Consider the following 25,712-nt stretch of genomic DNA (forward strand, 5'->3'; position numbering starts at 1 on the left):
TCGATCGATTCATGACAGCCCTACACCACAACTTCAAAGACCCCCTCGCCGATAGAAAAGCCCACGACTGCATTAGAGTCGTAAAGCAAGGCCATTGCCCAGTAGCTGAGGAATTTCGTGACCTGGCTGGCTGAGTTGACTGGCTAGAAGATATCCTAGTCTGTTGGTTCAAAGATGGACTCAATGATGACCTGCCTGGCCTGTGGGGCCCCAAACCTCCTGCATGAATGGTACCTGATGGCAGAGGAGGCAGAGATAGACATGACCTGTAACCAGTACCGCAGTGGCAAACCTTGGAGAAGATCCCCACCCCAGGGAAAGCAGGAATTATTCAAACCCCAAACCACCATGACTCCAAGACCATCTGGCTGCTTTAAGTGTGGAAAGAAGGGACACCGCATAGCAGAATGCCATTTGAAAACCCCTGCCAGAAAGTCAGACCACCCATCGGAGGGAAACCTAGAACATCCAACCCTTGAGGAAAGGAAACTGGCCTGAGAAACCAAGAAGCTGTGAGGTTCTGGTCCCCCCCAACCCAGAGGAAGAATCCCCAATGCTCCAAGGAGACCCGAGCCAGTCTGAAAGTGATCCGGAAGATGACCCACTGGTAAGCAACCCAATTGAACCAATCACTCTACGTCTAAGACTGTTTATCCCCAGCCGAGGGAAGGGGGAAGAAGTTGCAGTGTTACTGGATTCGGGATGCACCTGATGCCTAATCAACCCCTCTCTAGCAGAGAAATTGGGAATCCAACTTAAAAAATTGGAAAAGCCCATCGCTTTTTGCCAATTAGGTGGAACTATAGCAGGGGGGGGAGCCAGCCAGGTTTGCCACCGAACCTGGAAATAAGACTAAGGAACCATAGTGTGATGCTCACATTCATTGTAGCCCCAGAAATGGAAGGGCCACTAGTCCTAGGTATCACATGGCTACGGAAGTGGAATCCAAAAATAAATTGGAAGAGAGGAACCGTGCATTTCCAGAAACATGTAGCATTTGAAAATAGCCCAGGGGAAAGGGAAAAATGGAGACAGGGAACCAGCCTTGGCTGGTCAGCCGGCTGAACCCATTAACATCCCCAACGAGTACCAGGATTTAGCCCAAGCATTTAGCGAGGAGACTTCTGATGAATTCCCACCCCATCGCACTACAGACTGCGCTATTGAAATCCTACCATGGGCTAAACTTCCAAAACCACAAATGTCCCCCAGAGAACTAAAAGAACTCAGAGCATTTATCAATAAAAATCTAAAAAGGGGTTTCGCTGAACCTACCTGACCAAAAATAGCAGCCCCAGTATTATTCCACGAAAAGAAAGATGGCTCTTTGCATCTATGTGTGAATTACAAAAATTTAAATGCCATCAGTGTGGAAAATATGTACCCACTCCCCTTCATGAAGGACATGTTAGCCCACCTCTCTAAAGGAAACATTTTTCAAAGTTAGACCTATGAGAGGCATACTACCGCATCAGAATAAGAGAAGGGGATGAGTGTAAGACGGCTTTTAATACCACATTGGGATGCTACCAATTTAAAGTGCTCCCTTTTGGATTACAAGGAGCACCTGCTGTGTTCATGTAATTAATTAATGAGACCCTCCATGAATTTTTGTACAAAGGGGTTCTCGTTTATCTCGATGATATTTTAATCTACACCAAAACAAAAGAACACATCAATTACTCCAAGCAGTTCTCACAAAACTCCTAAATGCCAAACTATATGCAAAACTCTCTAATGTGAATTCCACCAAGAAAAAACGAGGGAATAGAGTTGGACCCACAAAAAGTAAAAGCTGTCATCAATTGGGAGCCGCCCCATACTCAAAAACAACTGCAAAGCTTCCTGGGTTTTGCAAACTTTTATTTATTTATTTATTTATTTATTTATTTGATTTGCCAATTGTTTACAAGATAATAAGTATAAGTGTATACATAGTTGTGAATACATGAAATGGGTACATATAAGAAAAATAAAAGAATAAGAGAAACAATAGGACAGGGATGGTAGGCACGATGGTGCGCTTATGCACGCCCCCTACAGACCTCTTAGGAAAGGGGTGAGGTCAATAGTAGACAGTCTAAGGTTGGTTTCCGGTTTGTCGGCTTCGCGAGTGGCAGGGATTTGCAAAGCTGCACGATCCCTGCCGCGCTAGCCGCTTTTGGGGCTCCGACCCAGACGGGTACGGAGCTAGGCTGCCCTGCAGGGGCAGCTGAAGGTAGGGGGGATCCGGAGAGGGGTTTGGGGGTGTTGCAGACCCCCTCCCCAGCCGGTAGAACCCCCTTTTCCCAGGACGGTGCAGCGGCGGTCCGTAATGGCCGCCACAAAGAAGCTGGCAGCCGGGTAAGAATGCGCAGGAGGAAGTGGAGAAAGTGCTTGAAAGGAGAAAGTTTTTCTTGGCTCCTAGGACTCTAAGACATATTTAATAAAATTCCTGAAAAGTATGACTTTCTGAATAATACCTGCCAGAAGAGGAAAAAAGCGGCAGTTTGATGGTGCTGAAAGGATAGCTTACCCTCTTTTCCTACGGAATAAATAACTGGATATTAAGAAACCTATTTTTTTAGGTGAAAATTGGTTTTAAGCGATGAGTGGAAGAGAGAGGATTAAAAAAGAAAATATTTGTATGCTAAGACTTTGTTGGAGGAGATGCCTTAAGGATTTGAAGACTAGAATATATTGCAATAAGATTTTAAACAGATTTGGACTTTCTTTCTCTCTGATTGATATTACCCCAGAAGGAGAAAGTGAGAACTCTGCCTTGGTTTGGACTGACTGATAACTTTGGGACTGCTTTATTTTTTTTTATTTTCTTTGGAATATTCTGGTTGTTGTAAGAAGAAAGAAGGGGAAAAGAAAAGAAAAGATTTATAATGGCTTTTTCTGTTGAGGAACTAAGAAAAGAATATGAACAAGCAAAAAAAAATGGTAAAGATGGTGTGGAAGAAGCTTTCCTTTTTTTAGAAATGGCGCTTGCTAACTATCAACAAACATTACAACAGATGAAGACAGCAGAGGAACAAGAAAGAAAAGAAGGAGCCATTTTTAATGAATCTCAGAATTTGATCAAGAAAGAAGGAAGAGAGAAAAGAAGAGAACTAAAGGACTTAAGATCTAAAAAAACATTTAAGAAAGGGAAAAATAAGGTGCAAAATCAATATGATGATAGTAAACAAAAGGGAAAAGGAACACGACAGAGAAGGGAAGCCAGTAAGGCAGAGGCTAGAAGAAGGGGGGGTAGAAAGGTTTGTTGGGAGAAGAAAGAAAGGGAAAAGGTGGAGAAAAGCTACAATGTTTTGAAATTAAATGAAAAAAAGGAATTTTTTATGGATAATGGATAAAGTATAATTTTTTCAAAAAGATTTTGCAAGGTACATAAGATGAGATAGTAGTATTGTAATGGTTTAAGAGTTGATAAGAGATTAAAATGTTAAAATGTTTAATAATGATTGGCTTTAAAATTTAATAATAGGGGAGGTTTAGAATACTGTTTTAATTAAAGAGTTTAATAAGATTATGGTATTGATGTTATTATAAAATTTTTATTATAGTATTTGTTTTTAATATTTGGATTTATTGCCTAATTATGTATTTAATTATTTTGGATGTATTAGTTAGATAGAATGTACCAAGCAAAATCGGATTGGGTATTGGATGTTATCTTAAAGATTAATTTGATTAATTTAGGGGGGAGATAGAAAGGCATCATACTCTGATTAATGATTTCAGGAGAAACTTATTTTCTTCTTTTTATAAGGAATGAGACCAAAGGGATGATAAAAAATGGACAAAAGATACAAATATAATGATTCAAACTAAGATGATTAATTAAGATAGAATTAAGAAGAGTGAAATATGTGGAGAAGTTAATATAGAAGACTTAGAATGGTAAATAAAATAAGTAATGATATGTAAGATGAGCATGAAGATAATTGAAGTCCATGAAGAGAGAGATACCTGGGTCCAAGTTACTTTCCAAAAAGATTTTTTTTATGTTTTGTGTGTTGTGTGTATATGTTTTTTTGGGGGGGAGAATTAGTAAAAGCTTGCAAAAATATAGAATGAGAATAATGGTAACTAAGTCAGAAAGAAATAGATGAAATAATAATAATGATATTGAATAAGAGTAAAGAGAAGTAAAGGGAAACTGAATAAGAGGTTTTTGTATGTTATATGGAAATGGTTTAAAACAGAATCATAATTTATCTGACTTGTTAAATTTACAATGAAAAAAGGTTTAAACATGTAATGAATAATGATAATTTGTGTGTTTTAAAAATTAATAAAACTTGTTTTAAAAAAAAAATAGTAGACAGTCTAAGGTTAAAGTTTTTGGGGTTTGGGGAAGAGACTACAGAGTCGGGTAGAGTATTCCAGACATTGACCACTCTATTGCTGAAGTCGTATTTCCTGCAATCAAGTTTGGTGCGGTTTACTTTGAGTTTGTATCTATTGTGTGCTCTTGTGTTGTTATGGTTGAAGCTGAAGTATTCATTGACAGGTAGGACATTGCAATGTATGATTTTATATACCATGCTTAAGTCAGACCGAAGACGGCGTAATTCAAGGTTTTCTAGTTTTAGAATTTCAAGTCTGGTGGCATAAGGTATTCTACAACGAGTAGAAGAATGGAGAACTCTTCTTGTGAAATATTTCTGGACTTTCTCAATTGTGCTAATATCAGATACGTAATGAGGGTTCCAGACTGATGAACTGTATTCGAGTATTGGTCTAGCAAATGTTTTGTATGCTCTGGTTAGTAGTGTGATATTACCAGAGAAAAAACTACGTGAGGATTAGGTTAACAACTTTTAATGCCTTTTTGGCTATGTAGTTGCAGTGGGCTCTAGCACTTAGATCATTAGAGGTGAGTATTCCAAGGTCCTTTACAGAGCTTGGGTCATCAACAAGATCTTGACTATTCAGCTTGTATTTTATTTTCTGATTTTTTTTGCCAATATGTAAGACAGAGCATTTATTTGTTGAGATTTGAAGTTGCCATTTGTTTGACCATTCAGATACATAGTCAAGATCTTTTTGTAGGGTAGCAGTATTGTCTGTGGTATTGAACAGCTTTACATCATCAGCGAAGAGAACGCAATTGCTCTTAATATGATCACAGAGGTCGTTTATGTAGAGTATGAAGAGAGTTGGTCCTAGAACACTGCCCTGGGGGACACCACTATTGACAGGTACTGGATTTGATAGGACGCTCCCGATTTTGACCATTTGTTGTCTGTTTGACAGGAATGCTTCTATCCAGTTATTCTGTTGTCCAGAGATACCATAGGATTTTATTTTTAGGAGTAGTTTGTCGTGTACCACTGAATCGAAGGCTTTACAGAAGTCTATGTAGATTGCGTCTATTGCTTTGCCCTGGTCGAGTTGTGTCGTCCATATGTTTTTGCAGTGTAAGAGTTGCAGATTACAGGATAGTTTTTTTCTGAAACCAAATTGTTTATTGGAGAATAGGTTGTTTGTCTCTAAGTGGAGGATGATGGATTGGTTAATAATTGATTCCATGACTTTACAGGTGACGCAGCATAAGGAGATTGGCCTGTAATTTTCAACTAGGCTTGGGTCTCCCTTTTTGAAGATGGGGATGACTGTGGCTTGTGACCATAGGTTAGGCAAGGAGCTGGTCCTGAAAGATTTTTCAAAGATTATGCTTAGAGGTTTGGCTATGGAAGTGGATAGCTTTCTTAAGAAGTAGGCACATATTCCATCCGGTCCAATAGATAGAGATGGTTTTAGATTGCGTAGTGATTTTTCGACATTGTCTTCTGTGAAATCGATATGTATTAGATCATTGTTGTTATCTGTGGTACGGCTAGGAAATACTGGGCATGATCCATTGCTGTTTACAAATACTGAGCCGAAGAATGTGTTAAAGATGTTGGCTTTAATGGTGTCGTCGTTGCAGTCTTTACCATTAGGTCCTATCAAGGGAGGGATGGACCTTGAGTCTTTTAGTTTGTTGTTTACAAAATTGTAAAAAGCACGGGTGGAGTTGGTGCTTAGAAGGTTTTCTTCTTGTTTAATGTGATAATTGGTGCATTCAGTCTTTATCTGGTGGCATAAATTTTTGTATCGGTTTTTGAAATTGGCAACGTGACCAGATTTGTTTTTCCGCCAGAGTGATCTCTTTTTGGATTGAAGTTTCCTTATTGATATGGGTAATCTGCTTTTTTGTTTTGTTTTGGGAATTGATGTTGGAACATATAGTTTGATGACTCTTTTGACTTCAAGTAAAAATATGTTGTAATGGTCTTCAACGGTATTGCATCCAGTGAATAGAGATTGCCAATCAAGGGATGAGAGATCGTTGTCTATAAGATCATAGTTGCCTTTTTTGAAGTTACAATAGGGGATTACATCATTGTGGTGATTTTTGTGTGGACGTATGTTGAGACAAAAGTCAATCATATTGTGGTCACTACTGGAAAAGGGTTCTTTAGTTTGTATTCCATAAATTAAGTTCAAACTGTTGCAGAAGATGAGATCGAGGCAGTTGTTTAGTCTAGTGTTGTTGATTACTAGTTGTTCCAGTCCCAGATTTGTAATAGCATTGTAGAAGGTTGTGTGTATGATTTCAGTTGTACAATCATTTAGGGTCCAGTCAATATGAGGTAGATTGAAATCACCAAGAAGGATAAAAGGGTATGGGCAGGATGCAGCCCATGTTAGTAATGTATTTAGCTTGTTTACATGTTCGATGTCATAATCAGGTGCTCTGTAACATAGTAAGAATCGAATTGTGATATTTGAGGATAGTTCACAGATGATGGTTTCAGGAAGGGCAAACTCCTGGGTAACTTGGATATTTTTTAGATGTAAGGATTTTTTATAGAATATAGCAACACCACCTCCTCGACGATTTTCACAATCTGATCGGTAAACATGATAGTCTCTTACTGTGGTAATGGAGTCGGGGAGAGATGCATTGAGCCATGTTTCACAGACAAATATAATGTCGAAGTTAGCCATATTTAGGAGGAAGAGAAATTCAGGTATTTTATTCACGAGGCTTCTTGCATTGAGTAGTTTGCATTTAAGGCCGGCAGTAGTTGGAATTAAGGTAGTTGGGGCGTGCGTGCCTAGTCTTGGGTGATGGTGGATGGGTTGAGGTAGGGTTGTGGTTGAGGGTAAAAGCTGAGTATTGGGTTGCGTGGCTTACTTTTGATACAGTCAGCATGGTAGTCAATGTACAGGTCCTTCTCTCCATTGTCTAGACGGTTTTTGAGTTCGATGCGGAGTACACGGAGCGGGCACGTTGCTGTATGGTTAGGTCAGGGCGGCAATGGAGGTTCTTATGGTTGGTGTTGGTTTTGGCGAGTGAGTTTATAGTATAAATGAATTTACGTTTGCTTGATTCATTTTTGCAAATGACCCTGCACAAGCGTGGGGCCACAGAGCCGTCTCTATTTTTGAGCTCTCGGTCAATGCGGGAAATGTCAAGTATTTCATCAGCGGAGATGGTTGATGCTTGATAATCTCTGATGATGTTTCGGACAGTTGTGATGTCATCATTGACATTGATGTCTTTACCATCAGTTCATTCCAGCTTTTGCAAATATCACCCTCCCCATCACAAACTTGTTAAAAATGAAAGGGGGGGAGAAACCCAAAACCATGGTAACCCCTTACCTGGATGATGGAATGCCAAGCAGCATTCAAAAAACTTAAACAACAGTTCTCAGCAGAACCAATCCTGAAATACCCAGACCTTGAACAACCATTTGTCATCCAAGCAGACACTAGCGATGTAGCAGTTGGAGCAATTCTACTCCAAAAGAATGGACGTGGACAGTTACAACCATGTGCTTATACTTCCAAGAAACTGACAGAAACCAAGCAAAGTTGGGCCATATGAAGAGGCATATGCTGGGCGATGGGCACTCCTCACATAGAGACATTTCCTAGAAGGGAACCAAATCCCCTTTGAAGTCTGGACTGATCATAAAAATCTAGAAGCCCTGAAAACTCTACTGAAACTCTCAGAAAAACAAGCAAGGTGGGATCAATATTTTAAAGGGTTTAATTTCAGTCTCAAATATCACCCAGGGTGAAAAAATTTCTTGGCAGATGCCTGTCCAGGAAACCCCAATACAACAGCAAAAAGATTGAAGTTATAAAACCCATGATCCAACCAACCCAAATTGCAGCCAAAGTAATTACCCGGGCACAAGAGAAGAAAGAATCACTGACTGACAATGCAACAACTTCAGGCACTATTTAAGGATGACTGGCTCCAGGCTAACAAAGACACTTGCTTACTCAAAGATGGGCTAGCCTGGGTAGAAAACAAATTTTACGTCCCTGCCAGCCAGAGGATGGACCTCATGAAACGTTGCCATGACTCAAAAATAGCGGGACACTTTGGTTTTGTAAAAACCCTGCACCTCATCAAAAGACAATTTTGGTGGCCATCTCTCAAAAAGGATATTGAAAACTATGTTGCTAGTTGCCCCATCCGTGCTGCTGTAAAAAGAAGACAAGAAAAATCTCCTGGACTTTTACAAACAGTGGCAGAACCTTCAGCACCCTGGAAAGAGATCTCTATGGACTTTGGAGTGGAGCTCCCTGAAAGTGCAGGAAATACTGTCATTTGGGTTGTAACTGATCTTTTTTCAAAACAGGTTCATTTTGTACCATGCCAAAAGATCCCAACAGCCAAGGCCTTGGCAAAGATGTTTTTAATACACATTTATCGCCTTCATGGAGCTCCCCAATGGATTATCTCAGATAGGGGTGTACAATTCACATCCACATCTTGGTGGGCATTTTTAAACCAATAAGGCTCCACCCAGGGGTTGTCATCGTCCAATCACCCCCAGACTAACAGCAGAGCTGAACAATCGAACAGCGTATTAGAACAAAAGTTAAGATGCTTTATTAATTACCAACAGGACAATTGGACTGACCTCCTTTCCTTTTGCAGAGGTAGCATACAACAACTCGGTCCACAGCAGCACTGGTTTCACCCCATTCCAGGTAGCCACAGGCCAAGAATTCAACCCCATGCCAGAACTACCCACCAAGGAACCTGAAATTCCCTCCCTTAAGGAGTGGATTAATAATTTGCAAGCCACTTGGGCAGTGGTCAGACTAGCCTTACAAGAGGCTAGAGCAGCTTTTAAAGCTCAAGCAGACAAAAAACCGCTGTGATCCTAAACCATTCAAAGTTGGGGACCGCGTATATTTGTCCACAAAATTCCTAAAATCATTGCAACCCTCTAAGAAACTGGGACCTAAATTAATTGGGCCATTTTCCATCTCAAAAATTATTCATCCTGTTACGGTAGAGCTTCTATTTCCCAAAACAGACAGGTTCATCCAGTATTTCACTGTAGCCTACTCAAACCAGAGATCGCTTTGAACCTTAGACTCCCCCTTCCCACACCTCCAACTCCCATTATGGTACATGGGGAACAACATTTTGAAATTTGATTTGCGCACTCACCATGGATCCACACAATATTTAGTAGCTTGGAAACACCTTCCTTCCTCAGAAAATGAGTGGGTAGCCAAATGACATGTAAAATCACCCACATTACTATGGAAGTTCCACCTGAAATACCCTCACAAACCATCCTAAGTTGTAAATGTAACATATGTTTTATGGCTTCCAGGTGGATTTATCAAATTTTTGAGGAGGGCAGTATGTCAGATCCATATATCTGCCATTCTTCAATGGAAGAAGAAGGGGGGAAGTGGGTACAAGTAATCCTTTTTGATGTAACCTGAATATATTAAATCTTATATTGAATCTTATAACTTGCACATGATATACAACTGGAGGATTGGAACCAGATGTCTAGAAACTTGTCACCTCTTGGAGAGATAGCAAGAGGAGAAGGGACCATAAAAATTCCAGCTCTGGAAGATACCCCTGGGAAACTCTTCTAAGATACGTTCCCAGAGAAGGGGAGGGGGGAATTAATACGTTGGTTCTTTGTTTGACTACATCCACATCTAAATAAGGGGAGGGGTTCTAACTCCCTTTATCTATTACCGTATGCCTGGAAGCATCTTAGATTCTGTTTTGACTAGTACTGGATTCATTTCCTTACAATAAAGAATTACTTTTGAAATACCTAGCTTTCAGAAGTTCATTCTTTTCGGTTGAAGGGGAAAAGTCCAGTGCTTACAGGGAGCTTCATCACTGGAGGCTTCCAGGAAGAGATTGGACTGCTATTTGTCAGAAATGGTGTAGGGACTCCTGTTTGGACTAGATGACCTACAAAGTCCCATCATGAATTTCTTAAGGTGCCAAAGTTAGTTCTTATCTTCTGAACACTATAATGATTCTCTTTTTCATTTTGCTTTGTTTTTGAATGAATATAGGTGCTGATTTTCTAGAGGAACACATGTTTGAGATCCAAACTCTCTGCCAGCGTCTAGAGAAGTCCATCTATACCAATGACCTTTTGCGGGAACAATTGGAAATATATCTCACCTCAATGGCAAAGAGCAATGGTGCGAGAGAAGCAGAATCATCTGTTATTGTAGTGTCAGAGATAACATGCATGTGCTATCATCAGTACCTAGATCTTATCTCCATTTTTATCTATCACCTAGTTCAACTTAACAGAAAAAAAATAAAGTGGTTTAATGGTATAAATAAGAGGATTACAATTGGCAACATATTTTGATAAATACAAGTTTATTTATTTGATTTGATTTGATTTGTCGATCGCTTACAAGATAATAGGTATAAGTATAAACATGACTAAGAATACAGGAAATAGGTACGAATAAATGGGGACAATAGGACAGGGACGGTAGGCATGATTGTGCACTTATGCACATCCCTTACAGACCTCTTAGGAATGGGGTGAAGTCAATAGTGGATAGTTTAAGGTTAAAGGAGTGGGGGTTATAGGATGTAACAACAGAGTCAGGTAGTGCATTCCAGGCATTGACCACTCTGTTGCTCATACTTCCTGCAATCAAGTTTGGAGCGGTTTACATTGAGTTTGTATCTATTGTGTGCTCTTGTATTGTTGCAGTTGAAGCTGAAGTAGTCATTGACTGGTAGGACATTGTAGCAGATAATTTTTTGTGCTACGCTTAAGTCTAACCATAGGTGGCGTAGTTCAAGGTTGTCCAAGCCCAAAATTTCAAGCCTGGTGATATAGGGTATTCTGTTACAAGCAGAGGAGTGTAGTACTCTTCTTGTGAAATATTTCTGGACTCGCTCAATTGTATTAATGTCCAATATACAGTGAGGATTCCAGGCTGATAAGCTGTATTCGAGTATTGGTCTAGCAAAAGTTTTGTATGCTCTAGTTAGCAATTCAATATTTCCAAAGGAGAAGCTTCATAAGATTAGATTTACAACTCTTAATCCCTTTTTGGCAATGCTGTTATAGTGAGCTCTGGCGCTTAGGTCATTTGATATGAGTACTCCAAGATCCTTGACAGAATACTAAATTAATAGTTATTGTTATTAAAGTTGTTAAAATTGAAAGTTATTAGATATTTTGAAAGTGCCTGGCCAATGAAGAATTTGATGAAGTTATGTGTGGGACTGCCACTTTAACTTCATTTTCATTAAAAAGCAGTGCTACAAAGGTTTAAGTATGGAAACATGCTTTAGTATTTTGAGTCACATAATTTGAGTACAAAAATCTAGTAAAGAAAAACCATTCTATTTTGTGCCTACAAATAAAGTTTTATTACATCCAACCATTAGGAGGGCAAGTGATTTCTGAATTCTGAGCTCTTTTAATGATTGCCTTCTATTTTATTTTATTTATTTGTCGAGCATGTATTGGATAACAGATATAAGTATAAACATGATTATTAATACATGAAATGGATAAGAATAAAAGCGAACATTAGGACAGGGACAGTAGGCACATTGATGCGCTTATGCACACCCCTTAAAAGACCTCTTAGGAATGGAGTGAGGTCAACAGTAGACAGTCTAAGATTGAAGTTTTTGGGGTTTGGGGAAGAAACCACAGAGTCAGGTAGAGTATTCCAGGCATCGACCACTTTGTTGTTGAAGTCGTATTTCCTGCAATCGAGTTTGGTGCGGTTTACCTTGAGTTCATATCTATTATGTGCTGTTATATCTATTATTGTTGTGGTTGAAGTTGAAGTAGTCATTGATGGGTAGGACATTGCAATGGATAATTTTGTATACTACGCTTAAGTCAGACCGAAGTCGATGTAGTTCTAAGTTGTCTAAGCCTAAAATTTCAAGTCTGGTGGCATAAGGTATTCTGTTACAAGTAGAGGAGTGGAGGACTCTTCTTGTGAAATATCTCTGGACTCTCTCAATTGTGTTAATGTTCAATATGCAATGTGGGTTCCAGACTGATGAGATGTATTCAAGAATTGGTTTAGCAAATGTTTTGTACACTTTAGTTAGTAGTATAATATTACTGGAGAAAAAGCTACATAGGATTAGGTTTACTACTCTTAATGCCTTTTTGGCTATGTTGTTACAGTGAGCTCTAGCACTTAGATCATTAGAGATGAGTACTCCAAGGTCCTTGACAGAGTGGGGGTCATCTACAAGGTCATGTTCATTTAGCTTGTATTTTATTTTCTGATTTTTTTGCCAATATGTAAGACAGAGCATTTGTTTGTTGAGATTTGAAGTTGTCACTTGTTTTCTATTCATTAATTTTGTTACTTACTAGCATATCAACTTACAGTACTTGTAAAATTTAGCTATTGGAGAGACCGAACATCTAGAAAGCAACATTCTTATGCCAGCAACACTTCCAAGCAGACATAATCCAGCTATTTTGTTTGTTTTTTCCTAATTGAAGCATTTTAAATTATGAAGGAGAAAAATGATGACAAAATGGAACAGAAGATAGTATTTGAATACTTCCATTCTCCTTCTCCTTCCCAATATCAAGTGATTTTTACTTGAATCAAAAACTTTTCCTGAGTAGCCTCTTATTTCTTTTACAACTATTTTGGTGGGATCATGAGGGATCAGTAGAGAACTCTTTTAATATATCGATATATTATAAGACTTAATAAGCTCATGTATTATAAGATCACCTCAGATAGCTCTCTCAATTCTCAGAGTTAGAGCACCTGCAGAAGGCTCAGCTTGAGTTACATTCAAAACTCCAAGATGGCAAGATGAAGCTGGAATGGCAGCAGATTGAGCGGCAGCAACTACAGGAAGACATTCAGAGCAAGCAACAAGATCTTGTACAGCTTCAAAAGGAGGTCATGGCTTTACAAATGAACAATTCTAGGTGAGCTAAAGCTGGTGGGAATCTGCTGAAAAAAGGGCATAGAAAAGGGTGGACTTTTTTTCTTGACCTGTCTCTTGTGGAATTCAATACTAATTTTTTGGTCTTGAGATTGAAGGGGCTGTATTTTATATGTTAATGGATTGACACTTCAGATGAGCTAGGAACCACTATTGGAGATTCCCGGGAGTGTCTTAGGTTATCTTTAAAATATCAGAAGAGCTTTACAGAATTAGGCCATCTGGTTTACCATTTGGTATCACAGTTAGACGCATTTATGAAACTCACTGACTGGATGGCCAGAATTCTCTTCCACTGCTGCTTTTAGTGATGTGCATCTTCATAATAAAAACTGGTCTGGCAATTCAATGACTTTAAAAAATTATGGTGGCAGAAATTTGTTGAGGATCATAATTCAATCATAGCATTTAATCCATAAAATATTTTGAACAATAATGTTATTTCTACAGTGTCATTAAATTCCTTGAGAATCCAGATGGATTCGTAACTGGCTGACAAACCACACTCAATGTGTAGCCCTTAATGGAACTACATCTACAAAGAGGGAAGAGAGCAGTGGTATATCCCAAGGTTCTGTTTTAGGCCCAGTACTATTTAATTATCTTCATACATGATCTAGATGAGGAAATAGAAAGGAAACTCATCAAATTTGCTGACAACACTAAATTGCCAGTGAAAAGAGATACTTAGGGGTGACATGATAACAGTGTTTCAATATTTGAGGGGCTGCCACAAGGAAGTGGGGGTCAACCTATTTCTCAAAGCATTAGAAGGCAAGGCAAGAAACACTGGTTGAGTAATCAAGGAGAGAAGCAACCTAGAACTAAACAGAAAATTCCCAACAATGAGAACAATTAACCAGTGGAATGGTTTGCTTTCAGAAGTTGTGGGTGCTCCATCACTCTTTCAAGAAGACACTGGACAACAACTTGTATGAATGAGCAGTGAGTTGGACTAGAAGACCTCCAAGTTTCCTTCCAACTCTGTTATTCTGATGTTCTGTTATTTTTGGTTTTATTCTTAGATAGTTCTTGAAAGGATTTCTTTAATAGACCTTTTGGTAGAAATTAATTTATCGGCTTATTTCTTCTAAAAACAGTTATTAAACATAGGAAAAAATAACTGGAGAAAACAGACAAAAGAAAGAAGTGAAATAAAAAATAAGAATGGACTAACATTCTATGTGAATCATTTTGAAATAGCATTGCTCTCCACAAGCATCTGAAAGGAGAATGAAGAATATATTTCTATAGGGCATTACTGCAGGGGTGGGATTCAAATCTTTTAACAACCTGTTCTGTGAGCATGGCTTAATTTGAGGATGTGCTTGGTGGTTATGTGACTGGGTTGGCGTGGCTTGCTGACTGGGCATGGTTTGGTAACTAGATGGGCATGGTTTGGTAGTCACATGGGCTTGGCTGTCATGTGACTGGGTGGGTGTGGCCAGGTGACTGGCAAACCAAATACAAGTGGTCCTTCCTTAATGGCTGGTTGCTTAGCAAGTGTTTTAATTTATGACTGACCTCCCCAGAGCTACTTGACCTGTTTTTGGAGTTTTGACAGCTATGCACACACACACACACACACACACACACACACCCTTCCAACCCTGCTATTCTATGATTCTGTAAGGATCTCCTGCTGAAGATGACCTCTGAGATCCCTTGCAGGCCAGCCCTAGATTGCTGTGCTGTTTCAAAGAGTCTTCTGAAGCCAGGGCTTGTGTCCTTCCTTCCTGTCTTTTTTTTTCTCTCTCCCTCCCTCCCTCCTTCCATGTATCTATCCATCCAGCCATATATCTCATTCACTTTCTCCTTTCTTTCTTTCTTTCTTTCTTTCTTTCTTTCTTTCTTTCTTTCTTTCTTTCTTTCTTTCTTTCTTTCTTTCTTTCTTTCTTTCTCTTTCTTTCTGTCCCTTCCTTCCATCCCCCTTTCTTTGTCTATCCCTTTTCTTCCTTTCTCTTTCCCTTTTCTCTTTATTTCTTTGTCTCTTCCTTCTCTCTCTTTCTCTCTTTCCCCCCCTCTCTCTCATTCTCTTTTCCTCTCTTTCTCTTTCTCTCTCTTTCTTTTTCTCTCTCATTCCCTCTCTTTCTCTCTCTCTCTATCCCTTCCCTACCTCCTTCCCTCTCTCCTCCTGAAGCTAGGAGATCCACCTGAACCCCCCCACACACACACACTACCCAGCAGTGTCACTCATGATGAGGGTTCTTCCTGGCCAGTCTCCCAGAGCCCCAGTTACCGGGTGCGATTGTCCATTTACACCCGGTCCTGCATTGCCCGGAAAAGCCAGCAGGCAAGGCTTCCAGGTCCAACAAAGGGGCCGTAGGTGGGACTTCCTTCCCTCCCTCTTTTGGGGAAAGGAAAGGGCCCAGCTGGGAACTTCAAGCAAGGTGTGCACTGCAGCCTCGCCCACCCCACCAGCAGCTCTGGGCTAGGCAACAGTTTGGGCATTCCCAACTGCCTCCAAACTTACCTTCCTCCCGTGGCTGGTAGCAGAGGGTAATGTGAGCCAGCCAGGGCAGAGCCATCACCAGTCGGCTCCCCACCAGCCCACATCTCATCCCCTGCTCAGATTCTTTGCAGCTACTGAGCTCGCAGCTGCCAAGGGGTGCGGAAGGCAACCAGGAAGCACAAGGCTACACCCCCACATCACCCCTGGCAGAGGTAAGGGGTGAGAGGCAAAGGGGCAATGCAGGCTGGGAGGCATAGCGCCGTGCTCCCTGGTCACCCACCCCACCCCCACCCCTCGCAGGCAAGGTCCAACAGCTGCAGAGAATCCAGGCAGGGGACGAGATGCAGGCTGATGGAGACCCGAGCAGCGATGGGTCACCTTCCTCTCTGCCACCAGCAAGCCAGGTAAGCTCGAGGCTGGGGACAGTGGTGTGCACTGCAGCTTTGCCCACCCTGCTGGCAGCTCTGGGCTAGGCAGTGGTTTGGGCTTTCCCGACTGCCTACAAACTTACCTTCCTCCTGCGGTTGGTGGCAGAGGGAAAGGTGAGCCAGCCAGGGCAAAGCCATCGCCACTTGGATCCCTGGCAGCCCGCATCTCATCCCTTGCTCGGATTCTCCACAGCTGCTGGGGCTCACAGCTACTTGGGGGGGAGGTGACCAGAAAGCATGAGGCTACACTGCCTGCATTGCCCTTCTGCCAGCCATCCCTCCCTCACTAGGCCAAGCGTTTTAGCTGAGTGCGGGAGGCGCAACCAGGAAGCATGAGGCTACACCGCCCTCATTGCCCCTGGCAGAGGAAAGGGGTGGCAGGTAGAGGGGCAATGTGGGCTTGGTGGCATAGCATCGTGCTCCCTGGTCGTCCCCCTGCCCTCACTCCTAGCAGGCAAGGCCCAGCAGCTATGGAGAATCCAGGTGGGGGCCAAGATGCAGGCTGGTGGGGACCTGAACAGCAACGGATCAGCCCTGGCTCACCTTCCTCTCTGCCACCAGCAAGCAAGGTAAGCTGGAGGCTGGGGTCAGTGGGGGGGGGGAAGCTTGCTAGGCCGTGAGTTCTGCATGCTGCAGCACTGGTGGCTAAGCAAGCCAGACAGCCACGACAGTTGGAGGGGAAGCTTGCTAGGCTGCAAGTGCCGCATGGGATGGAGCCATGGTGCTGGTGGCTAAGCAAGCCAGACAGGGATGGTTGGGGGGGAAACTAGCTAGGCCACAAACACTGAGGGCGGTGGCGGTATGGCGGTGGTGGCCTAGGCCAGCCTGGGAGTCAGGACTCAACCGGGGCTTGTGGTGGTCGTGGCTGTAAAGGTGAGGGCAGCAGCAATAGCACAATGGTGGCAGTCTAGGCTGGCCCAGGAGTTGGGACTCAATTGGGACTGGTGATGGCAGCAGCATGTAGGCGACTGGGGCTTGCAGAGCCTCACTCACCTAGGGAGATCATGGCGGAAGGCAGACAGCAATGGCTGGCAGGCAGGCAGGTGGGTGGGCAAAGACAGACTGCAGTCAGTGATGGTGCATGGCCAAGATAAGGAGGGACAGGGCGAGGTGGGTGGGGAAAGAATGCAGTGATTGTTGTGTATGCGCGCAATGTCGGGAGTGACTGGGCAAAGAGTGGAGAAGCAAGTGGAGACGGGCATGGCCAGCTAGGGGCCTGATTTACCAGTTCTCTGAACTAACGAGAATCATAACAACCGATTCTACCGAACCAGTCTGAACCGGTAGAATCCCACCCATGCATTCCTGCAAAAATTCCACAATTGCTCAGTGAGCTTCTTCTTGGCTGCAAGTTTGGGCTTTCTCCATCTTTCTGGCTATATGAACTTCCCAAAGTACAGGGATGAGGAACTTCAAAGGGCAGAAACTATGTGAGATAAGGGATTCTCAGTTATTCTTTGGGTGATGTAATTTAATCTGTCCACAGTTTTGTTGTTAAAAGAAATCCACTGATAACATTATTCAGATTTAAATCATTTGAGTCAGATTTGCAGTCTTCCCTTTAGGAATTTATCGCAATGCTTAATAGAATACCCCATTTGTCTAGGATAGTTTGAGAATTCCTGCCCAGGAAAGGGTGTTCTGGGACAGGAATCCCAGGAATAGAATTCTCTTCTAAACTGATGATTGTGTCTGTGAGGGATTGCAGTGTCTTTCCATGAGACTTCAGTGATATCTTCAGTGTGCAGATTTTGGCAGAACATTAGAGCACTGCAGTAACATGACAGTTTAGCCAACAACAGAAACCTCAGTCATGACTCCTGTTTGTGGGTGGGGGGATTTTTGCAGGCTTCAACACAGAATGATAATGCTTCAGCAGCAGTGTAAAGAAAACAGAACACTCTTCCAGACCCAGCAAGCTGAATTATGTGTCTATGAAGCACAGCATGGACCACTGCAAAAGGCAGTCTCTGGTATGTCCTTACTCCCCCTCAAGCTTTGTTACTATACTACAGGATATAATGCAGCAGCCCACATAGTTTTATGCAGACCCCGGTGTGCAAATGTGTCACCTCTCCTGCAGGAGCTGTATTGGTTGCCAATTTGCTTCTGGGTGCAATTCAAGGTGCTGGTTGTCACCTTTAAAGCCCTTCATGGCTTGGGTCCGGATTATCTGAGGAAATCTCTTGCCAGTGACATCTACCCGACCCATTAGAGTGAGGAGGCAGGGAATATTGCAGGTCCCACCCCTGAGGGAGATACACCTGGTGGGACCTAGAAGAAGAGCCTTCTCCATGGTGGCTCCGTCTCTCTAGAGCATCATTCCCCCAGAGATTAGAATGGTCTCCTCATTTAATACTATTCCGAAAGGCACTGAAGACTTGGTTTTGCCAGCAGGCCTGGGGAACCCAGAAAGGGATGAAACTCATCAAATGGCTAGTGTGATCTGCTGTCGTTGGGGTAGGGGGTGGGAGTTGGTTTTTGTTTGTTTTGTTTTGTTTTGTTTTTTTGTTTTCCCAATTTTTGTTCTATTGTACTTTACTAATTTATTTGATTCTTTTTATTAGTTTTTATTGTTTTTATTTTTATTTTTTGTTTTAAATATGATTTTACATTGTGTAAGCTGCCTCGAGTTGCCATGGGCGAATAGGCGGCAATATAAATCAATCAATCAATAAAAATAAATAAATAAATAAATAAATATTAAGTTAAAATATTCTAAGATTTCAGAAAGCAGCAGGTCCAGCTGAAGTTTCCTGCACAAATTACTATACTTCTCTTCTTTTTGTGGTTGTAGAAAACTGCAACTGAGTCACTGTTCAGGAACTATAGTTGCTGATGCCAGAGCAATCCAGAACTGTAACTACCAACCTAGACTGACAGCATGGTTCTTTCTTTGTAGGGACGCATAAGCTGCTGCTGACAGAAGATGTGAAGAACCAAGGAATTCATGTCATAGGATACCTTCAGGACTATAATACTCTTAAGAAACAGATTTTGGATGCTAGGACTTGGATCCACCAAATGGCATCACTTCTGCAGTCTGACCTGAAACCACAGGACAACATGGTAACTGGGAAGGTTTGGTTGCTGAGGACAGAGTAGTCTTTTCACTGAGTTTTAAATTCCTCAAGGGTTCCTTCTTTCACCACTGGAAACAGTTTTTGCCAATATTCTGAATATATTATAATATGGATTCTAATAATTCATAATCCATCTCCATATTATTGGGAATGGTGTACTACTGAGCTCTTTCAAGCAAACAATGGTAAACTTCTAACCCAAGAGTGAAAAAACCATAGTCCCTTGCCAGAGGGAGGAAGGAAATATCAAACGCTACCAAGAAAGTCAGTGAGGAAAATAGTATGATATTTGCATTAACCAACCTCTCTATTTTCACAGATTTTCTGCCAAAAAAACATCAAGAAATTACTTGTCCATACCAGTACTTTGCATCAGATCCTGGAGAAGTCAACTTTCCTCCTTACAATGTTTTGGAGAGCACCACCTCCCATGCCTCTCAGCTCAGCTCAAATAAGGCAACACACAAAGGGAAGTATCTTGCTATTACTGCAGAGCTGTTTCTCCCATTGGAAACTTTGAGGTGACAATTTGATTGGCCTAGATAAATAATAGCTGAAAATCCATCTCAATATTGTAGAATTCTAAAAACCTTTCCCAGTCCAGTTTAAATAGTGCTGATTGGGCTTTTCCATCTATGACAGTATATTGCAAGCCCCTTCCCATACCCAACCATATTAGGGTGTTTGGAAACCAACCATTTTTCCAGCTTGTGACCTGTGTACTAATCCTAGAGCTGTGTCCTTTGATAAGAACATGCCTCTTCGCCTCTATATTCCTCAAGATGGTTTATCTCCCTTCCTCTTTTACTTGGACCCCTTTAGCTTTTTAGATGACTCAGGATGATTTCCAAGTGCCCCTTACTTGCATTCCATTCAGTGGTGGGATTCAAAAAATTTCACTACCAGTTCTGTGAGCGTGGCTTGGTGGGTGTGACTTGGTGGGTGTGACTGGATGGTCATGTGACTGAGTGGGCATGGCCAACTCAACATCACTCAGGGCAAGGTGGGACAGCACCTTGCCCTGAGTTTTGTTGAGTTGGCCATGCCCACTCAATCACATGACCGATGCTGCAGAGACAGGGCAATTTCCTATGTATCTTTCCCCCCCTCCACCCTTGGGCTGACAAAATAAAAGCCCATCTAAAGATGGGGACTGCCTGCTGAGTCTTCCTCCCAAATGGGTTTTGTTTTGGGATGGTTTTTTTTTTTTTTTTTGCCAGAAGCCCCTTGGAGATGCCCTATTTTTTACGGAACAATTTCTGCACCACCAAATCTTACTGTACCTTGTTGCTGCGGGTGCTGCTGCAGCCATCAGGCTGCCCAAGTAAAGAACTTCACCAGCTCAGGGCGAATGTGAGGAGCAAGAGGGAAAGCCAAAGCACTCACTCCATAGCGGCCAACTTTGCGCTCTCTCACTCCAATGCACGCTTTCCCACTCCGGTTCGATACTCCCAGTGAGTTCAAGGAATGTGAAGGGAGGCAGACACTGTGCCTCTGAGGAAAAGAGGAGGAGGCGAAGCCCTGGCTATCACCCGGGAGGGAACTGCAGAGGGACATACCCCTGTCGCTCTCGCCACTGCTACTTTTGCTCTTGGCTTCTTCCATGGGAGGGGGTGTTTTGGCATGCAGTGGGATAAAAGTACAACTGCTCAGTCTCTCACCTACAAAAACAAGGATGGGAGTCTTTCCAAGCAAGCCACAACAAGCAGCAAAAGAGTCTAAAACTAGGGTGTTCTTAAAGTCAATCTTGAAGAGCTGGAAGACATTTCGTTGGATTGCTGCCAAACTCATTGTTGGGAGAGGTATAGCCCCTGAATACATGAGAAACCTTGGGCCAAGTTCTTTTAAAGTTCAGACAAGTCTTCTCCTCCTTCTTGGCCTCAAACATACATAAAGAGCAAACACGCACACACCTCACGGTGCCGGAGCAACTTGCCCATGCACTGTCTCATCAAAGAAGGTCCCGGTGCTATGAGGTGTGTGTGTCTTTGCTCTGTGTGTATGTTTAAGGCCAAGACAGAGGAGATGACTTGACTGAACTTTTTCTGCCTCGGAAGCTGCTCGGAAGGCAGCCGCCATGGCCTGTCCCTTTATAGTTCCCTCCCTCTCCAGCCACCTGGCTTCAGTGTGAAGAGTGACTGGGACCAGAAGAGTCGAGCCCTTTTCCTTTGGTAGCTGGGCTGCCTTTGCACAGAGTCGGATGGTATGCAGCATCGTAGTACCTTAAAGGAACAGACTGCAGCGGCTGCCTTCTGAGCAGCTCTGCTGCAAAGGGAGGCAGAAAAGTTCAGTCAAGTCTTCTCCTCCTTCTCAGGCATACACTCAGAGCGTGCACACATTTCATGTCCCCAGAATCTTTTGAGAGGAGACGGCATGTGGGCGAGTCCCTCTGGTGAAGCAGGCTGTTTTCCTGGCCAAGTCTAGCCATGAGCAACACCAGCAGGCAATGGGGTTCGCGTGTGCGGCTGATGCAAAGAACTGGGCGGTGATGGTGACAACGGGACTTCAGGACTCTTTTTCGGCCTGTAGTTTTCAGTATTTTTGGTGCAAGAAGCCTTCAGCCGCCGCCTCTTTGCCAGCTGGAATGGAGCCGGCAGCAGTGGCTGGAGGCTTCTTGTGCCAAAAACTACTGGCGGCTGGAGGCTTCTCGCAAAAGGTGGCTAAGTCTCACCGTGTCCCCCCCAACAAGGCGGTCCTTCAGAACAGAAGGTGAGCAAGGTGAAGGCCGAGCGGGCAGCATGTGGATGGAGGCCCTGGGGAAGGCTAGAGCCAGGGACTGGTGCATTTCCTGACCCAAGACAGAGGGTGAGCAGGTGGCATGAGGACAGAGGCCCCGGGGAAGGGGGCACGTCCCCTGACCCAAGGCGGAGGGCGGGCAGGTGGCATGCAGGTGGAAGAATGGCAAGAGCCAGGTCCAAAGGGTGGCTGAGCTTCACTGTGTCCACCCCGAGGTGGCAGCCTAGGCCAGCCTAGTCAGCACTTGACCAGGGCTTGAAGCAGTGGAGGGAGGGAGGTAGGCTGGGCAGGGAGTCGACTCGATTAGGGCTTGCGGTGGCTCTCTGTTGGCTGATCCCACCATTGACTGGCCCCTCCCCTCCCCATCACTCCTTGTCTGGCCTGAGAAGGTAAGGGTGATGGCGGGGGATGGAGACTTGCTCCATATTGCAGAGGAGGTGACTGGGTGGGAGTGAATGATATCGAGTTGGCCACGCCCACCCAGTCATACCAGTAGGCTCCTGGTGTTTTCTTTTCTGTGAGAAATGGGTCCAAATGGCTCTTTGAGTGTTTAAGATTGCAGACCCCTGCTCTAGATATGCCCATCCTTAACTTCCCACTACCACCATAAATATACTTTTACCCTGGCTCAGTAACTTCTACATAGCTTACAAATATGGTATTTTGGAAGACTGGAAGAATTTTAAAATACATTCTCTTCATATACAAAACATTACAGTCCATCTAATCTTCAGAGGAATGTACACACCCAGGTTACTTGATAAAATATAAGCTCCTTCCTTTTTTAAATAATATGCAATTATTGTAGTCATCCTAAGAGATAAAATACTTGTTTTCACAGGATCAGACAGTAGATGAAGAAATCCAAATACTTAGAGCCAAGTTAGCTGTGCAAGAGGACCGTGTGCAGAGTGCTAACCATATTAAAGGAAATTTGGAGAACTTTATTCTCACTCACTGTAAGTGTCCTCTTTCATGGAATGGATTGGATAGGACCAATGTCCTGCTTCTGGTACTCAAGCATCCCATGAGCATAACTCTACAGCATTAATGGGTCTGTCTGTGTGTCACAGTCTCACCCCACTACATTTTATTCTATGCCTCTCAAACCATTCTTGAATGAGTTTGAGCCACTGAATATGCAGATGAGGGGTAGGAGTGACATATTTAACTTCCAAGTTTATAGTAGCTGCTCCTGCAGGATCTTGGGAAATTTGTTTTGGAAGGAGTGATATCTTCCTAGAATTTTTCAAGTGTCAAATGTCCAACAAGTTTGGAAATCTTTTCCACATGCCATTGAAATGGAACTGAAAATGCCTGTCTCAATCTACTCCCTGATGAAAAGGAAGAAAATTAAATCTGCTAATGAAAGTTTAAATTAGTTATAAATTAGACAAAAGGGCTAAAGAATCCTTATGAAACCCTATTTCCAAAATGACAATGGCTACGTTTTTTGAATACAAAATTATTCATCTTCACTTGCTAAGTCTATATATCAGAAAGGAACATTTCACAATGGACTTGCCAAGTTAGGCAACTAACAGAGATGAGTTGGGGACAAAGAAACTAATTCAAATTATGGTTGACACTTTCTTTGCTACAGTGACTGGAACGTACAACGTGCTGAAGAAAGCAAGAATCAACCTGGAGGTATGTTCACTTTCACCTCTCCTTCATAAAATGCTGCTATTCCAAGACTGAAGATAGAGACAAGGAAAGCTGCCCCAGGAAATTTCCTGCCCTAGGAAGAGGAAGCCTCCAAGTTATTGAGCAAATTGTCTGCTACTATGCATTGCCTGGCCAACAAAAGTCTTAATTAACATATGAATAATAAATAATCAGTTTTGTGCTTCCCATTCTTGTTTTTTACCTACCCTTTTTTACTTTTTATCTAACAAGATATGGGCTTTTACAATCCTAAAGTTGAGCTTAGTATGCTAATATTGACTTCAAGGTGAATGTCTTCAGCAATTGATGCTGCTATACAAATGCCTGAATCTTGATATGATAAATAGGCATCCTACTTTTCTGTTCATAGGGCTATCTTTCATTTATATTTTTGTGGTCAGAGCATAAATTATAACCAAGGGTATTAGCATGTGTTAAAATAACTGCTATGAATGCTTCAGAATGGGAGGAGGGGTGTTAGAAAACAAAGCCTAGTAGAAATGTTTGCATCTCTTCCTTATATCATTTAATTACAGGAGATGTCTCAGAAGCCTAAAACCATTTCTTCCATTGGCCATTGAAGAAACTGATTCATCCACACAGTCAGAAATATGGAGAAAGAAAAATAGATCCAACAGTCACTCCTAATCCACCTAAGCTTTTTCAAATCATCTCTTCATATGCTCTGCTGCCGGACTCTGGAAAATGTATTTGGAAATGCTCCAGACATTAGTGCAATACAATAACTGGACTAAAGTTATATATATGGAGTACACAAATATACAGAGACTAGACTATAGCCAACATGCTATTAAGAGAAAAGGATGCTGTAAGAATAGCATCCTCAGAGAAGTATCTTAGTATTTGTATGGTGCAAGAGTCTGTTTATGCTATTAGGATTAATGATCATGCATTATCATTACTATGGTTGATTGTACAATCAGCCAGATATTTAGATTGAATTTGGCATTTTTTCCCACCCATTGAGCCCTTCACAAGGACAAGAAAATTAGATGTAATTGTTTCATGGTGTTAAAAAGTATCATTTCAGGATGGATGTAAGCTCTTTCCAGTAAAGTTGCCTTTTGCAATTGAGTAATGATGATTTTGTCAGTGCTGATGGTATACAAATAGTGCTCCAGGTGTTTGCGATTGTACCCAATTATTGCAACTACCTTGCTTCAAAGGAATATGACCTTGATGCATTCTTGGCAAGGGAGACGTTGTCAGCCTGACAATAAGACACACTTATTGGATGGATTTTTTTTTAACATCTGAATTCCCACATTTAAAAAAAAACATCCTATCTGCAATTTACAGGTGATGGAAATTGGTTCATGAATGGCATCTTATTCTCAGTATAAACAGGGGTGTACTGCCTCCTAAAGAAACAAACTTTTCATATTATTGCAAACACTGCCATTCTCTTGATATTTTAAGAGACTTTCAATGTGAGTTTTAGGCCTGAAATTGGTTTGGAGGCTTTAAGACATAATCTAGAAGAGGAAAACCCTGTGAAAAACAGCCTTTAAAATGGTCAATGAATGTATCTTTCTTTTAAGCTGTTTAAATTAAGAACTAGGAAATTTGTGGTTTTTTTTGACAGTAGCTTTATTTGGATAACCAATAAAAGTAGAAAGTTTGGGGGAACTATGATTTATTCCTCATATTTATGTTATGGACTTGATTCCATGTTTGTTCAACAATAAACCTGAGATGTGACCTAGAGTGGAATTGTACCTTTAATTTTCTATTGATCTAAAATGATTGATTGAATCATTTAATGATGTTCAAGATGAGTCTTGAGCAAATTCATAGATTAGGACTGTATCTTCCACCTGGTTTGTCCAAACAAGGACAAAAAAACCTTTTGGCACAAAAGAAAGTTTAACAGCTACCTACAGTTCCTCTGAGATGGAGTAATAACCTGACTAATAACCCCTAGGATGGACTATTTCAATAGACTTGACAAATGAGCAATGAGCTTGGAGGCACTTGGTATCTGTAACAGGAAGAGTTTTGTCATGTTTATCTTCAGATCACTGGATTGTTTTTCTGATTGTAGTCCTATATATTTTGAAAGATATACCCATTGC

At 41.9% G+C, this 25,712-nt stretch overlaps 1 protein-coding gene across 3 annotated transcripts in view; it reads left to right on the plus strand.

The window, feature by feature from the left end:
- The window catches only part of LOC148131349 (myomegalin-like), a 43,322-nt gene extending 17,978 nt beyond the window's left edge, over positions 1-25,344 (plus strand). For 2 of the 3 annotated variants that reach the window (XM_087962515.1, XM_087962517.1), the window contains 8 exons: positions 10,348-10,479; positions 13,055-13,232; positions 17,978-18,102; positions 19,032-19,198; positions 19,532-19,689; positions 22,798-22,907; positions 23,552-23,598; positions 24,153-25,344. In XM_087962515.1, the coding sequence (XP_087818641.1) occupies positions 10,348-10,479; positions 13,055-13,232; positions 17,978-18,102; positions 19,032-19,198; positions 19,532-19,689; positions 22,798-22,907; positions 23,552-23,598; positions 24,153-24,197 (962 nt within the window). In that variant the 3' untranslated portion in view covers positions 24,198-25,344. The remainder of the gene's footprint in view (positions 1-10,347; positions 10,480-13,054; positions 13,233-17,977; positions 18,103-19,031; positions 19,199-19,531; positions 19,690-22,797; positions 22,908-23,551; positions 23,599-24,152) is intronic. The other variant, XM_087962516.1, reaches the window with a different exon arrangement.
- The last annotated feature ends 368 nt before the right edge of the window (positions 25,345-25,712 follow it).

This window comes from Notechis scutatus, chromosome 3, assembly GCF_049901735.1.
Source record: "Notechis scutatus isolate UNSWTSFEM ecotype Mainland chromosome 3, rNotScu1.2, whole genome shotgun sequence".
NCBI classification, from domain to species: domain Eukaryota; kingdom Metazoa; phylum Chordata; class Lepidosauria; order Squamata; family Elapidae; genus Notechis; species Notechis scutatus.